The sequence below is a fragment of the Bos grunniens genome, chromosome 12, assembly GCF_055505025.1.
Source record: "Bos grunniens cultivar Pamir isolate PY7600 chromosome 12, Bosgru_T2T1.0, whole genome shotgun sequence".
Taxonomy (NCBI): Eukaryota; Metazoa; Chordata; class Mammalia; order Artiodactyla; family Bovidae; genus Bos; species Bos grunniens.
Genome location: NC_141176.1, coordinates 12,609,483 through 12,626,142, shown reverse-complemented (window position 1 = coordinate 12,626,142; position 16,660 = coordinate 12,609,483). Strand labels below are relative to the sequence as shown.

General features: G+C 37.5%; 1 protein-coding gene across 13 annotated transcripts in view; it reads right to left on the bottom strand.

Annotated features, from left to right (window-relative positions):
• The window catches only part of DGKH (diacylglycerol kinase eta), a 205,975-nt gene that overhangs the window by 46,134 nt on the left and 143,181 nt on the right, over positions 1-16,660 (bottom strand). For 11 of the 13 annotated variants that reach the window (XR_015137816.1, XR_015137815.1, XM_086328819.1 and 8 more), the window contains 6 exons: positions 16,211-16,370; positions 14,343-14,451; positions 14,068-14,207; positions 8,509-8,593; positions 6,484-6,569; positions 689-788 (listed from right to left, as the gene is read on the bottom strand). Coding sequence is in view for 11 of the 13 variants with exons in the window: in XM_086328819.1 (XP_086184945.1) it covers positions 689-788; positions 6,484-6,569; positions 8,509-8,593; positions 14,068-14,207; positions 14,343-14,451; positions 16,211-16,370 (680 nt within the window). In the remaining 2 variants the exon portion in view is untranslated. Of the gene's footprint in view, positions 1-688; positions 789-6,483; positions 6,570-6,594; positions 6,681-8,508; positions 8,594-14,067; positions 14,208-14,342; positions 14,452-16,210; positions 16,371-16,660 lie in introns of those variants that run through there. The other 2 variants (XM_086328824.1, XM_086328826.1) reach the window with 2 other exon arrangements.

Genomic DNA, 16,660 nt, shown 5'->3' with positions numbered 1-16,660 from the left:
CCCAGAGAGCCAAACCTTCTGTAAGGATGCCCTGTTGTTAGCAAATGAAAGCAAAGGCAGTGGCTTTCAGGGTTCAGTAAACTGTTCCTATTTTAGCCTAAGACAGCTCACAAAGGGAAGAAAGGTACCTATCAAGAAAAAAGGCAAAGAAAGAGACAGAAACCTGAAAGATGCCAAGGACCATAACATCCGGGGAATTCGAACAACCATTCTGGCAGGGAACTTGGGTGGTCAAGGTTTGCCTGGAAATGGAAAACCATTCCTCTCCCCACTGAAGCACCAGCTGCCTAGCAATTTCCCCCATATGACCCAACTACTGTGCACTTCTCCTTCAGAATGTCAACCAGTGGGGAAAAGGAGGCGAGTTATCAAATTCGGATTGTTGGTCTTCAGCAATGCAGTTTTCGTAGGTACCAATGGGAGGGAGGTCCAAGAGGGATATTTGTAAACCTCTAACTGGTTCACTTCATTGTAAAGCAGAAACTAACACAACATTATAAAGCAATTATACTCCCCCAAAAAAAAGGAAAAAAATAGCGTATGTTTTAAATCCTCATATCTGATACAAAAGCAATTTTCTCTTGCCTTGAGATGCCTTGGCAGGAAAGCCACTTCATCAATTTAGCTGTAAAACAGTTTGATGTTCACATTGTAAAAGACCTTCCCGCCCTGAACGTGTCCCGCTTACTTTATTGGCCACTGCATCGGCTGCAACAGCTTTTTCCAGCGTTTTCTCGTGTGCTTTTTCTACTTTGGCAACGAAGTCCTTTACAGTCTCACAGAGTATCCTTTGAGCAAAAGAAATTGTGCAATTCAGGAAACTCAGAAAGCGGCTTTGCTTTGATTTACAAACATATTTAAAAATAAGCACAATTGAGTAAACTGTTAAAATATCAGGAACATTGCTTTATAAACCCAAACTTGTATCTGTTGTGTGGTGCGCTCTAGATTAGTTCAGGACATTCAAAGTGATAAATGGATATACGAATAAGCCTTGCTCTACATAATTGAAATAAGTCGTTTTAAGGTTATATCAAGTTTTTCTGAAATATTTAAATGCTTTAAATTCTTGAGAAGAGTAGTTTTAGATCGTATTTAAAATATAAATCATTATCTTCTGCGTCTTACATATTCTTATAATAGAATTTGCAGTGTTGAACAAACAAAAAAATTTGTCACTGATGATGTCCCTGTTGCTCTTCTATTCATTATATGTGTAACTTGGAAGTATATCTTTCCTGAAGAGAAAAGAGGTTGTACGTTATGCTGGAAACCAACCTGCCACTTGAACTGACTTATATTCTCTGTAAATCCAATCTCCTCCCCACCTCCCTTAAGATAACTAATGCAATACCATGCAGACTAATTGAATTTAGGTCTTGTTAGTGTCAGCAATACACGGTTTATCTGTTTGTGTCTTTTAATTACATTTGGTTTCTTTGCAATGAAATAGACTAAAAAGAAAAAAAAATCATCTGAAATAAAAACAAAATTTGTCAAAAGTCTAGAACTGGTGTTGGATTAAAAACTACAACCAACAGAATGGTATGAGCAGCTTTCTGAAGCAAGAGCTTATAAAGTAATTTTTGAAAACAAAATCAGACTATTTAAAAAATAGTATTTCTCTTTAACACTGATAGAAGTTGAGGAATTTTAAGAAAAAGAAGATTCCACCAGATATTTTTTTCTATTATATTGACAATTTTCTCTGGTATGTGAGCAACATAAAGTTTTCAGATACTTAAATAACTATGAAATCAAGCCATTCAATAGATACAGGGGACACACACATACTCCAAACCTTCACATTTATCATCTAAGAAATAAATAAATTACTCCAAACAATTTTTGTTTTGTCCTTTGGCAACAATTTCTACGTGTCACTTGGACAAAAGGTAATATCCTAACCTTCCACCTTTTTGATCACCCTTTTAAACTCAAATTTCTACAGAGACTCTAGTTTATCAGAGATTCATTCATGTGTTTCATGTCATTTGGTCTTCTTTGTTTTATGTATAATACTTCTATGGAATTTCTTGAAATATTAAGACAGGCTACTATGAGATTTCTTCTATGGACTTTAGGATTCTGTGTTAGAACACTGGCCACTTAGCTGGAGGAATCTCATGGTTCATTAAGTTCCACATTCCAGAAGATAGAGGATATTTATTATAATCCAGAGGAATGAATTCACTTCTTGTTACACCTAAATGGGTAGAGTTTTTAAATAGAAATAAAATATATACTTAAAAGCAGTATGATTTCAAAGTCACACCAACCAGGAACTTGCAAAATTGGGGAAAAACAGGTTTAAGATGTACTTACCATAGTAACACAAAAAACATTCTCCAGCTGATACAATTTCCCCCTTAATACATAAAGACTGCCAGAAAACACGCACAAAAATCAAATGAATGAATGCGGCACGTGCACCTTCAAACGGAGCTAAAAATATTTTAAATTCCTAATTACATATTTGATTAATGTTAGTTATTATTTTAATGAAGCATTTCCAGCACTGTATTTCTTTAGTTTTGCCCTCTCTCTTCAAGCTGAACAAACACGTGCATTGAATATTCAGTTGAACCTAACAAAAGCCCACAGTTAGCATGCCTGATGGTTCCCACCATCATCTCAATTACGAGATCCATACTTATCAGCAGCAGTACCGTCATTTATCAGTTTTCACTGATTTTTTATGAAAGATAAATGACAATAAAACATGCAAATGCTACAGTAAGAAAAATATGGCAATGGTGCCCAAACAGGATCACATGTTGGTAGGCAGGGATCATACGATCAGAACCCGAAAATTTCATTTTTAATCTGATATTAAGAAGTTCCAATCAAAAATTAAAGGTGATTTACAAGTATCAATGCATAATATATTAAAATCCCTAGCTACCTATGTGCCCTGAAGAAGAGTCTAACGACTATGTATCATCCCTCATCTGTTCAGTGAGGCAGGCTGCCTAAGTTATCTCTAAAATAGTCCCCAAATCTAAAATTCTATGGTTCTAAGACAAGGATTCCAATTTTATTGTTTTGTTTCCTGCTAGTGATCCCGTTTTCTGAGAAGTTTTGTCTACAGAGCAAATTGCATTTACTTAATAACCTGCTTTTCATTTTTATTAATAAATGACATCTATAATGACTAATTAGTGCGTCTGAGTCTCAGAAGATAACTCATGTTGTCTTACTGGACTGACAAAATTTCAAAGTCAAAGAAATATTGATGTTGTGTTGATGAACTACATTAGTTAACCTACTTATTAGCTATGCTGATGAAATACAGCTTTTTCATCAGCATTTTCAACATTTAAAAATAGTTAAAAATAGCTTAAGCTACTGAGAATTACTATCTTATGAAACAAATATAAACATAAAAAACAGGAGGCTTATTTAAAAAATGTTCTGCCTCAATATTGGATCATGCAATAATTAAATGGCATTAACAAGGGAAGGAAATGCTTTATTTTATCTGGGTGGTGGTCAGAAGAATGTGAGTGTGAATGTGTGTTATTTTTTTCTAAGCACTGAGTTGTACCTTTATGGTTTGAGCACTTTATTGTGTATGTATCATGCCTCAATAACACAATTTTTTAAAAGCAGGAGAAATATTATAGATTTTCTATGTTTTAGAGACATAAAACCTAAAGGCAATATGTAGCTTGTTAGGATTTTGATTTGAATGAATCAACTGTTTAAAAAAAAAAGAACTTCAAGAAAATTAAAGAAATGGAATATAAGTTGAGTAATTATTATTAATTTTATTAGACTTTAAAAAAATTATTGGATATACAAACTGAAAGTGGAATAAAATGATTTCCAGTATTTGCTTAGATATACCAGCAAGAGAAAGTGGAGAGTAGATAACAAAATATTGACAAAATACTGAAGCTGAGTGACAGGTATGGTAGAAAATCATTACACTAATGTCTCAATTTTTTTGTATGTCTGTAAAAAGTCTGTAACAAAAATCAAAGTAGGGACCTTCCCTGGCAGTCCAGCAGCTAAGACTCTGCACTTCCATTGCAGCAGGCGCAGGTCTGATCCCTGGTTGGGGAACTCAGATTCTGCATGCCACTTGGTGAGGCCAAAAGGAAAAAAAAACTCAAAAATATACTATACTGGTATAAAAATATACTATATTGGTACTATATTACTGGCATAGTAAAAACATACTATACTAGTACTATTACTATATTACTGGTACAAAGTTATTGCATATAGTCACATCTTTTCTCTCTTGAACCTCATTATGGCAAATCCCCTTGAATTTTAATCTGCAGTTGCAAAGGTTGGGCATCTGGGCAGGTCTGGGCACCTGGACGAGTAACAAGAAAGAGGGGACCAAGACAGGAACAGAGTCTGCTTAAAGGCAAGCCAGTCAGTCAGAGAGAAATCCAAAGCTAAGCTAATAGAGGCTAGACAAGGAGCCAGGTCAAGGTCAAAGAAAAAATGTGAAATGCAGTTGGGTAAAACATGAGGTGACGACACCATAGTTTAATACAGCACTCTGTACTTCATAAGTTCTATATTTATTTCGTTCCTCAAGTTAATTCCCCTAACAGTTCCACGAGGGAGGAAGGACAGGCATTCTTTCCATTCTTACACTTGATAAAACAGACATGGGTCACAAAGCCAGCAAATGGCTGAATCTCATGTAGGACCTCAGACTGACACGGCGCAGCACTGCGACTTACGTCAGTGGTTTTCAAGCTACTTTTCAGAAATATTTCAAGGATTCCACCAAGGCTAGATTAAAATTTCATTTAGAAATATAGACTATAATTTTTAAAATGTGCTCAAATCATTAAGCATGTAAGAGAACAATACTATGTTAGCTTTTAATTTTGAATTCACTACTTTTTGGGCAAGTCTTGGACTATATTCAATGCAGTTTCCAGCTATTTCTGTATTTTATGTTGGTTACGTAATTGTAAGGAAGTTGTCCTCAATTAATAAATAAAAATGGCATCCTTACAATTACATAACCAACATAAAATACAGGTAACTGGAAACTGCATTGAATATAAACTAAAACTGTCACCTGTAACCTTATTGCTTATTTTTTCTCATAAATAACCAAAAACTTAATCCTATCCAGTGTATTAATGTCAACAAAATAGAATTTTAGTTTTTAAATATTGAGATTCTGCATAAAATATTTTTTAAATTGTTATAAGTTTTTTTAAAATGTTATAAGTCTTAAAGATATATACTCTTAGAGAAATAAAATAAAAAATATATAAAATGTAGAGGAGGCAGTAACCAAACACATCAAATACACAAAGTTCAATATTAAAGCTCTGCTAACATCCAAACTAAGAGAGGTGGCCAAAGATAATATTTACTTAACTATATTGAAGAATAATTCTGCAACTTTTTATCCCTTTAAAAAGGTCCCATTTCAACTTTTCATGTTTTCTAACAATATCCTTTAAAATGTCCTGTAAAGAAGCATTTGACTCGTAGGGCCAGAGTGCAAATGCAAATAGCTTCCTTGTAGAAGTAACTTAAGAAACACCTAAGGAAGTAACTTCAGTCTATGGATTTGGCCCAAGATGAAAAAGGCCATAGGAGGTGTTAAGGCCTGGGATAAAGTTGAGATTTGTACATTTCACCATAAAGCAATACAACTAATTAGAAAACACCCAACCGAGGGATCAAACCCAAAAACCCAGTAGCAGCACTGTCCATCAAAGAGCTCTGGAGCCCACCAATCTGGACAACCAGTGTGTTCCCTTGACTTACACTGCTCAACTCTTTTCCTACTGCTCGGTCATATCTCCCCTCCTGGGGGTTGTAGCATCAAAAGCGACTGTCACTACATTTGTACTTTTGTCACAAGCAAATTTATTTATAATGATTTATCTTGTCTTTCCTTGATTTATTTGCTAATTAAGTATATAACATACTAAATTTTATGTCTTTTTTTCCTCCACCACTTTCCCGTCCCCTTTCTTTAGTTCCTCTTTCTCACTTCTTTCTGTGCATCAGTAATATTTCCTTGCTAAACCAGACTCCTAAAGCATGTTTTTACTTTCACTTATTAGTTGAAAATTTGAGTGAGTTTCACCCCTTCCTCCAGCTGATTTTTCCATTTCTCATGATGGCAGTAGAGGATGCTTCAAACCAAAATCCTAAGTTCTACCCAGGCAACATTTGGAACAATAAAATAGTTTGGGGGTCCATGTATGGAACCAACAATTAAAATCTGATCACTTTGAATTCAAATATAATTACAAAATTTAACCACGCTGAGAAATGCCATTTTGAAAAATCTCCTTGTTATTTTCCTTTCCTTTTTCTGATGTGAACGATCCCTAAATAGTAGTGTTTATGGAAATAATGAATTATAGTAAACTGTGTTTTCCACATCATAATTAATCATAAATGTTTGTTTAAATAAGAAAGATAAAATGCTTTCCTCGCATTTTCGCTGTATAACTATTTCATGACTTGAACGCCACAACTCACTTGGTAGAAGATATGACCACTGCATGTTCATCAGAATTGAGGATTTTTGTAAGATGAGCTGCAACTGAGTCTTCATAAATTGTCATCTGAAAAAAATAAAAAAAAACCTACCCTGTATTACTGTTGCTGGCATTCATACAACTCTGTTATAGCTTCAAAAATGGCATCATCTTGACGCATGTGACACACGGCAATGGCTATAATGAAATATAAATGACTTTAATGAAATAAATACATCTATGAGAGTCATTATACAAAACAGATAAGTATTTCCTTTCTCTGAAAGGTTTTTAGTTTCTGGATTCCTTAATTCATATTCTCAGAGAAACCCAGAAAATCCATTTAAAATTTTGTAGGAAGTTTCATTCAAAATCTTTCACACTAAAAATAGCCTTCTTCCATGTAGTTACAGTTGTACCTTATATTTAGTGACTACACATGTGATAAAAGTAAATTGTCTAGCTTTATTTTATATGCTAGGAGATAGACATCTCTGAAGTAAGAAAAGCAAAACAATCTCTTCCTTTTGTCCCTTTGGAGAGAAAATTGATAACATTAAAAATTCTATGAAGAAAAAAGATTGGTTCCTATAAAACCTTTATGTTTACAGTTGGATAAAATATTCTTATAAACAAAAACAAAAATGCTGCTGGAAATAAAGTAGAAAATATATTCATCTTTAACAGTAATTATTAAATATTAGTAATTAGGGCTTCTCGGGTGGAACTAGTGATAAAGAACCTGCCTGCCAATGCAGGAGACATAAGAGACACAGATTTGATCCCTGGGTTGGGATGATCCCCTGGAGGAGGGCATGGCAACCCACTCCAGTATTCTTGCCTGGAGAATCCCATGGACGGAGGAGCCTACCGGGCTACAGTCCATGGGGTCACAAGGAGTCGGATGTGACTGAAGTGATTCAGCACACATGCACCTCTGGGTGGCGGGACTATAAATAAAATTTTTCTTTTCTTTGTTAAATGTTTTTGTATTTTCCAAATTTTTTAGAAGCAGTTTTTGCTATTTCTATATCAGGGAAAAAAATTAAATACAATTAGTTTCTTTAAGAAATAAAGCCCGTGTTTCTAGATATTATTCCCTTCCTTAGTTTTGACAAGATCATAATTTTCTTAATGACAAAACAAAGATTTCCACTGTAAAATAAACAGATGAATTTTCCTAGAGGGAAAAATAAGCTGTCATAGATCAAACGGTCTTAGTAAGTCAGAGAATAATCCTTTGAAAATTATGTTCTTTTTAAAATCTCCAGTGCTTTGAGGTTTAATCAGAATGTAGAGTCTTTAAGAACGTCTAAACACTGCAGCTATTAACGGTCTGGAGCAGGGATGGAATGAAGGGCCCTGTCTTCCTTTGTTTTATCTTGATCAACAGGCTTAATCTAGAGAACCTTAACCTAGGGAGGTTATTCTGATACGCCCTCAACACAGCAGGCAAAGCAGGAAGAGAGAAATTCTACAATATTCTGGCAACAAGTATTGGTGTGCTTGGAGGTTATTTAAGGGAGCTGGGTGAACACCTAAGAATCAAACAGGTGCTCATGGCTGACGCAGGAGATGAGTGAAAGCTGACTGGAGCCTGGCATCAGCTGACTTCCCTAGAGCCCTGCTGGAAAGAGTAAACGGGCAGGAAGACTATTCAGGGAGAATTCTCTTGGGGTGGGATTAAGGGGGTCTGGATATGCGGTGCTTTCCACACTCATCACTTCCTTCAATCCTCCCAACAAGGCGCCTCCTCAACAGATGAGATCCATGAAGACGAGACCCACGAAGGCGAGTGACGCGGCTGAATTCACACAGCCAAGGAGGGTGTCGGGGAAGGACCCTAACCGGGATGGTAAGGATTCTTTCCTCCAGAGGGGAGGACTAGAGGCAGTCAGAGACCAAACCCCAAATGGGAACAATTACAATTAAGTGAAGATGCTACTAGATCTTATACATGTTTTTTTTTTTTATTGTTCAAGATACTCTGTTTTCAAATGATAAACAGGTAAAGAGTTAGTCTTACATAAAATTCTTCAGACGCCTCTGGAGGTTCGGGAAGTAGAGAAGCTTTTGGCGGCAATTTGAGTTCATAGGTCATAATACTCCACCTGAAGGGAGAAGAATATCTGGTCTAAAATTGCTTTAAAATTTAATGGATTTTGTTCTCACCTCACATCCACACATGCTCGTGCTAAGTCACTTCAGTCATGTCTGACTCTTTTGCAACTCCATGGACTGTAGCCCAACAGGCTCCTCTGTCCATGGGATTCTCCGGGCAAGAGTACTAGAGTGGGTTGCCATTTCCTCCTCCAGGGGATCTTCCTGTCCCAGGGATGGAACCTGGGTCTCCTGCATTGCAGGTAGATTCTTTACTATCTGAGTCACCAGGGAAGCCCCTCACATACACATGCACATACACATACATTCATGAACATGTTTACCAAGTATGGGAAGAGATGGACTTATCATAATCTCATAAAACGCTGAATTCATAATTTATGATTTCCCTATCTTACCAAACCTGAAATAACCAAGTATGGGAAGAGATGGACTTTATCATAATCTCATAAAATGCTGAATTCATAATTTATGATTTCCCTATCTTACCAAATCTCTGATTGGAGACTTTCAGACATTTGAAGGCCATGGCCCACAGTAAGAAATGTACATATGTAACAAGACCGCCCCTCTTTACTAAGTGCAAAGCATTATGACTTTTCTGTTCTTTTCTGTTTTACTTTTTAAATAATGCTCACTGCAATTTCTAACTAGATTATAAAAGTTACTAATGGGTCACAACCCCAAATTCTAAAATAATGTTCAAGATTAAATAAATGCACCTATGAAAAATAAATCATTCTGCAGGTAACAATCACTCTTACCAAGTCAGCTTATACAGATATGAAATGGAAATTAGCTAAATAGTCCCTCTTAAATTAAGAAAATAAGTGTGGAATTGAGAGGAAAATATTAATAGAAATAATGCTTGACTGAAGCAAATTCATTTCAATTAGCTGTAAACATTAATTTCAAACCAAACACTGAATCATTTGGTGTTAGACATAAGCAATCAACTCCAGATAAATCCAGTCATTTATCTAAAATAATTTCAATACGTGAGAAGAACAATTGGGTATAGACATTATTATTGTCAGTAACGAGATGTGAAATAAAGACTTTTAAAAGACACAAAGCATAATGAGAGCAGTATTACAAATTATGAAACTTTAAGAAAAGCATATCACAGTGACAGAACGTAGAGGGAAATCCCAAGATTAGCACCAGTATGTAAACAGAACCTAGTATATCAATCAGACTAATAAGTCTGCATAAAAATTCAAATTCTGAGAGAATTCCCAGAAAGACATAGGTTATCTGTTAGGGTGTGTAAACTAAATAGATGTGTATAACTACTATTCAACTCTTGATATGAATATATTATAAATATATGCCTGTTGCTGGTTTAGTCACTAAGTTGTATCTAAGTTTGAGACCCCATGGACTGCAGCCTGCCAGGCTCCTCTGTCCATGGGATTTTCCCAGAAAGAATACTGGAGTGGGCTGCCATTTCCTTCTTGACCCAGAAATCAAACCGCCATCTCCTGTATTGCAGGCAGATTCTTTACTGCTGAGCCTGCATGGAAACCCTCATTATAAATATACATATTTGAGCATAAAAAGTCATTCTTTCCTTCATGCATCTATGCAACAGGTATGTACTGAACATCTCACACTGACAGTATTCAAGGGTCTGGTAATAGAAAAGTGAATATGACCTCTCTAATAAAGCTTATATTTTGGTGCTGAAAACAGATGTAATAAAAGCAATGAATAAAATAATAAAACTTTGTAAAACTTCATAAAGGGAAAAATCACAACTGAAAACCAGGAAGTCAAGTTCTGTATACCTGGAAATACTTCTCTGGTCAAAGGACGGTTACAGAATTGGGAAAGAAATCCACCCAAGTGTCCTTGACCTTCCACCTATACCTCTTCCCTTTATTGGCAAATGACTGGAGCTGAAGAAACAGGAGAAAGTCTCAGCACAAGCCAGGAAGGGATGCTCATTGGTACCGACTAGGTAGAGCTGGAGGCAGGAAGTAGGGAACCAGTTTGGTGGTGATTATGTGCATTAAGGGCTTCCCAAAGTTCAATCCTTGGGTTGGGAAGATCCCCTGGAGGAGGGCATGGCAACCCACTCCAGTATTCTTGCCTGGAGAATCCCATGGACATAGGAGCCTGGTGGGCTGCAGTCCATGGGGTCGCAAAGAGTCGGACACGACTAAAGCGACTTAGCATGCACGCATGTGCATTAAGAGTGAGTGCAGTGTTGAACAAAGGCCCTTGGAAACAGTCTGTATTTTGGTGTAGACAATTGGTTCAACCGCTTATTAGCAATTTGACCTTGAAAACAAAAGAAATCTCCTGAGCATTTTACCCTGTAAGATAGAATAGTATTAACCATCTCTAAATGTATAGTGAGGATTAAATGAGATGATATTCTATTAAGAAAAGCAACTAGATGTGGCAGGCAGCCAAAAATATTAATCATTCTTACTCCCACTGTCTCTAGAAAACTCAACATTCATCTTTGTGAAATAGTCATAATAATGCTTTTCTTAGCCAGTGCTGTTTTGAGGACTAAATAAGTTAAAGTGAAGTCACTCAGTCGTGTCCGACTCTGCGACCCCATGAACTGTAGCCTACCAGGCTCCTCTGTCTATGGGATTTTCCAGGCAATAGTACTGGAGTGGGGTGCCATTTCCTTCTCCAGGGGATCTTCCTGACCCAGGGATCGAACCCAGGTCTCCTGCATTGTAGACAGACGCTTTGCCGTCTGAGGGAAGCCCATATAAGTTAATATATATGAAAAAGCATATATAATGTGGAATATTTTTAAACATCAATTTTCCACTTGTACTGACAAACGTCCATAGTCAAAGCTATGGTTTTTCCAGTAGTCATGTACGGATGTGAGAGTTGAACCATAAAGAAGGCTGAGTGCTAAAGAATTGATGCTTTCAAACTATGGTGCTGGAAAAGACTCTTGAGGAGTCCCTTGAACTGCAAGATCAAACCAGTCAACCCTAAAGGAAATCACCCCTGAATATTCATTGGAGGGACTGATGCTGAAGCTGAAGCTCTAATACTCTGGCCACCTGATTCAAAGAGCCGACTCACTGGAAAAGACCCTGATGCTGAGACAGATTGAAGGCAGGAGGAGAAAGGGGTGACAAAGGATGAGATAGATGGATGGCATCATTAACTCGATAGACATGACTTTGAGCAAACTTCTGAGAGACGGTGAAGGAAAGGGAAGCCTTGGCCTGCTATAGTCCATGGGTGGCAAAGAATTGGACACAACTTAACAACTGAATGACAACAATCAGCTAAAGATATCCTGTTATCCTGTGGCCTTCTGACTGACTGAAATGGGTGACAGAGGATGGGATGGTTGGATGGTATCACCAGCTCAATGAACATGAGTTTGAGCAAACTCTAGGAGATAGTGAAGGAGAGGAAGCCTGGCGTGCTGCAGTCCATGGGGTTGGACATGACTTAGTGACTGAACAACAATAACAATTCTTAAATTAGTAAAGAAAGCACAAGAACAAAATTTTCTTATGTTTCTAACAATAGTCCTAGCTTTTTAAATCCCCTTTATTTTTTGGGGGGGGGTGGAGTGGCTTTGGGGGCTTCCCTTGTGGCTCAGCTGGTAAAGAATCCACCTGCAATGAGGGAGACCTGGGTTCGATCCCTGTGGGAAGATCCCCTGGAGAAGGGGAAGGCTTCACTCCGGTATTCTGGCCTGGGGAATTCCATGGACTGTATAGCCCATGGGGTCGCAGAGTCGGACATGACTGAGTGACTCACTTTCACTTTTTTTTTTGCAGGTCTGTATTAAGGAGTTTTACCACAGGGGTGTTGTTTCTCTGCTAACCACCTGGAGACATTAATTTTTATAACATACGAGGGAAAAGCACACACCCAGTGCAGAGGAAATGCCTCACAGTATTTCCTAGGTTGTGGGGAGAGTGGTATTTAAATTTACAAGAAAAAGCCATTTAAAATACCTTGTGAGGTTTGGTAAGTGCTAAATTGGGCAGTCTTCTGGGAAACCACCTCCAGACTCTTTTAAAGACTGGAGACTGAGTCCACTTTATGCTCCCAAACTACATGGGGATCCCCCTCATGACTGGTTTGGGATTAACTCAGATAAATGCTCACCAACCTAGCTTTCTTTTTAAATATCCTATCTGCAGAAGAATCAGCCATTGCAACATTACCTTATGGCAGGCAAGGTTACCATTAATTAGATTACAGCTTATTTTAGAGTAATTACATTTTGGATTGGTGGCTCCCTGATGAGATTTTGTTATTTTCGGGAAGAGTTCCACAGATGGCTAATCCTATCAGAGTTGTTTTGATTCATGCTAGCTAGAGTTTATAATGAGATTTTGACATTTGTGTTCCAGTGATGATGGCGGTTACTGCTTACTGAGTCCTGGTTGCTCCTTATGTGCCTGCGCGCAGTCGTGTCTGACTCATTGCAACCCCATAGACTAGCCTACCAGGCTCCTCTGTCCATGGCATTCTGTAGGCAAGAATACTGGAGTTGGTAGCCATTTCCTTCTCCAGGGGAGCTTCTTGATGGAGTAATCAAACCCACATCTCCTACACTGGCAGATGGATTCTTTATCACTGAGCCACTAGGGAAGCCTGGTTGCTCCCTATATGTCAATTCTAAACACCTCCTCCATAATACTCAGGTCACACAGACTGTTTTTTTTTTTTTCTTTTTACATGTGAGGTATTTAGAGAGAGAGCAGTTAAGAGATGCAATCCAGAATACCATAAAAACAGTGATGGCTCCTCCATGTGAAGCTGTTTTCCTAGCATTTTCCTGTCCCTGGGAAAGGATTATATTTTTTAGTATTTTGTTGGCTCGATTTCTTATTAACATGTATAATTAAGAAGATATACTATCTACAGTTTGTATGTTTTCTTTGGTTTTCATGAAACCAGAAGAGGAAAGGGCCATACCTTGTATATTCATCAAAAGACCCCCCATAAATTAACTATTTAAGCTTTCTGACCCAAACAGCAGTTAAAAGTAATTAGTATCAACATGAGCTTTCCAAATAGTTCAGTGGTAAAGAATCTGCCTGCCAAGGCAGGAGACGTGGTTTCAGTCCCTGGGCTGGGAAGATCCCCTGGAGAAGGAAATGCAAACCTACTTCATTATTCTTCCCTGGAAAATCTCACCGACAGAGGAGACTAGTGGGCTACAGTCCATGGGGCCACAAACAGTAACGTGACTGAGCGACTAAACAGCAGTAAGCATTAATGTAGCCATCTATCTTTAAAATGATGGGTTCATTAAACTAGTCTTCTCATTAAAAAAATTCATTCATTCACTCAAAAAACATATTTACAGAGTGTCTGTTCTGTGTCAGGCTCTGTTCTAGACCACAAGGGTGGAACCCCTTCATGGGCTTACTGTCAGTACAGTCCTAATGATCAAAAAGAGGATATCAGTATGCTGCTTTCAATCTAGTTTTAGAAGAGAATTTGTTATTACCTGTCCAACATTTTGGTACTGGCTCGTTCCAGCTTCTCAAGTATCTGAGGAAGTTGGGTGTCGTCATCGTACGAGCCTCCCCAGCCGAGAACCCGGGCAAGGTCATTTCCTGTCCCCAGAGGCAGTACTCCCAGCTGACACTGAAAAAAAAACAGCCCCACCGGAGACCTCAGACAAGTCGAGAGAGGGGGACTCTGACACTTCTGCACTTCACTGGTCAGCAGGTTAGGATACATTCATGTTAACTAGCAACGAAAAGAATGATGACCACTTGCCTGTTTGTTCAAGTTGAGCTTATCAATTTCTGACAAAACCCAACCTACACTTCCATCTCCTCCACAAACAAGAATCCGGAAATTGTCAAACTTCTGGAATAATCTTAAACTGAAAGTAAGAAGTATTTGATTTTAGGATAAGTGAATAAAAATCACTCTCCCCAATTCTTTTGTCATTCTATTGTTACATATTGGTACTCATGTTCAGATTAAATATAAGAACTCTTACAGGTGAATCATACTATAAAAATTAATTTGAGTGCAATGTGGAACTCACAAAAATGTCTTAATCATAAAGAGGAAAGAGGATTATATGCAGAAATGGAGACAAAATTAGGAAGAAAGGGGAGTGAGAAATGCAAAAACAAAAAAGAAGCAGAACCCAGGAAAGATTATTGAAGGTTAAGTGATAGGCGATGGTAAAAATAGTGATTTTTTTTCTTTCTATCACAAGGATATATTATTTCCATGAGTAGCATATTAAGACCAGGGTGGAGAATCCAGGGCACTGATGCTCTTGAGTGCCATGGAGGCGATTCCTAAAGAGATCCACCAAACATCACTAATGTACCCCCACCACACTGCCAGCAGTTTTTTAACTTCCTCTTTTCCTTTTCTCAGGTCAATCTTTCTACTTCTGCCTTCCTTCATCTCAAATTTTGACACATCTCACCCTCTGAATGTACCTTTGTATACCTCAAGTATTGTGGAAAATTGAAAAAATATGGAGACAATCTCAAGAAGTTTCACAAAGGGAGTTCCTTGGAATTTTAGAGGATGAGTAGAAAAAATAAGATATTGGAGCCATGAAGGGTTATAAAACAGATATGCTAGAAGGGGAGACAAAGCTAATCAGCAATGGGAGAGACAGAGGTGATGAGAGAAGCTAGATGGGGAAGTGCCAGGACCCATGCAGGGGGAAGGAAGGGAGGTACAGCACATAAGGCAGGACTCGGGTTCAAATGAAGAGCGATACCCAGGGAACCAGAAGGGCCTGAGATAGCAAGAAAAAGGCAATGGGAACAAGGAAGGCCCCGAAGGGACAAAAGTGAAAGGGGCACAAAGAGAGACTGAGAAGAGAAACAGAGAAGACAGGAGAGTGCTGGAGCACAACAGGCCTTTTCAGGAACTGGGATCTAAAGTCTTCATTTCTACTTCGGCGTTACAGTGGACTCAAGAGAAAAGCCAAGCTGGCGTGAGCAAATCAGAAAGAGAGTGTATGCCCCTGGTTCAGACGACTCAATATCACCTCTTCAATGAAAATCATATATATATATACATATACTAAAAATGTATTCAAAGTGCCTCAAGGCATATTTTCCAACACTGAAACATTAATTTTTTCCCCCAGATTTTAAGTTACATGACATTCCAGAAAGTTTGAAGTGGACAGTTAACAAAAGTACTTTCTGTCATTTATGGGAACCAAGTCTTAAATCCTTGACAACTTGTTTCTGAGATCCACAAGAGTATCTGTGTTTCAGTTAAATAACTGATTATTTGTATTGTATACAGTTCAATACTAGCCTCCCAATGCAAATCATTTTCTGAAGTTATTTTTTTGTATTTCTCCATTTACATAAGTTGGTCTACTTCTATAGAGCTAAGCAAACAGAATTGTTTGATGTAGGATATATTCGAAAACATTTTCTAAACAAATTTTAGAGCTTTGGGCACACAGGAAGTTATATAAATATCAAAACGGTTGTGTTAAAATTTATAATTAGAACGTTAAAAAAAGGGAGGTGTGAGAAGATCAACCCAGAGGCGTCTAGATGAATCTACAATTTTCATGAACTGAAAAAACAAATGTACTTCACACTTAGTGCTACATTTCATTCAAGGAAGATTTGTCAGTAATCAATTACCCCAAATGAGGACCGCCATTCATCAAATCAAACACCTGAGCTGGATTTAGTAACTGTTTAAATCGACGAAGAAATTTTACTCCCTGATTATCTCCACTCTTAGAATTGACAAAAACCAATAAAGGACTAACACAGAATGAAAATGTTGCTCTACAGAAACCTGCGGGGAAAAAAACAAAAACACAATGTAAGATCAATATGCACCGCTTTCTCTTAACAAAACTTTAGAAGAAAAACAGTTAAGTTCATACTTCAGAGCCCCCATATGCAGACAGGTTTATTACTCACATATTAAGAACACAGAACTTACCTTCTAAAATATGAGCTATAATGAAAAATCATACAAAAGATGGTGAAAGTATTAAGCACAGATAATTTGAGATCTACCACTTGCCCTAGCAACACTTAATTATTAAGAAAAACCAATCATAGTGTACAAATTCACAGTTG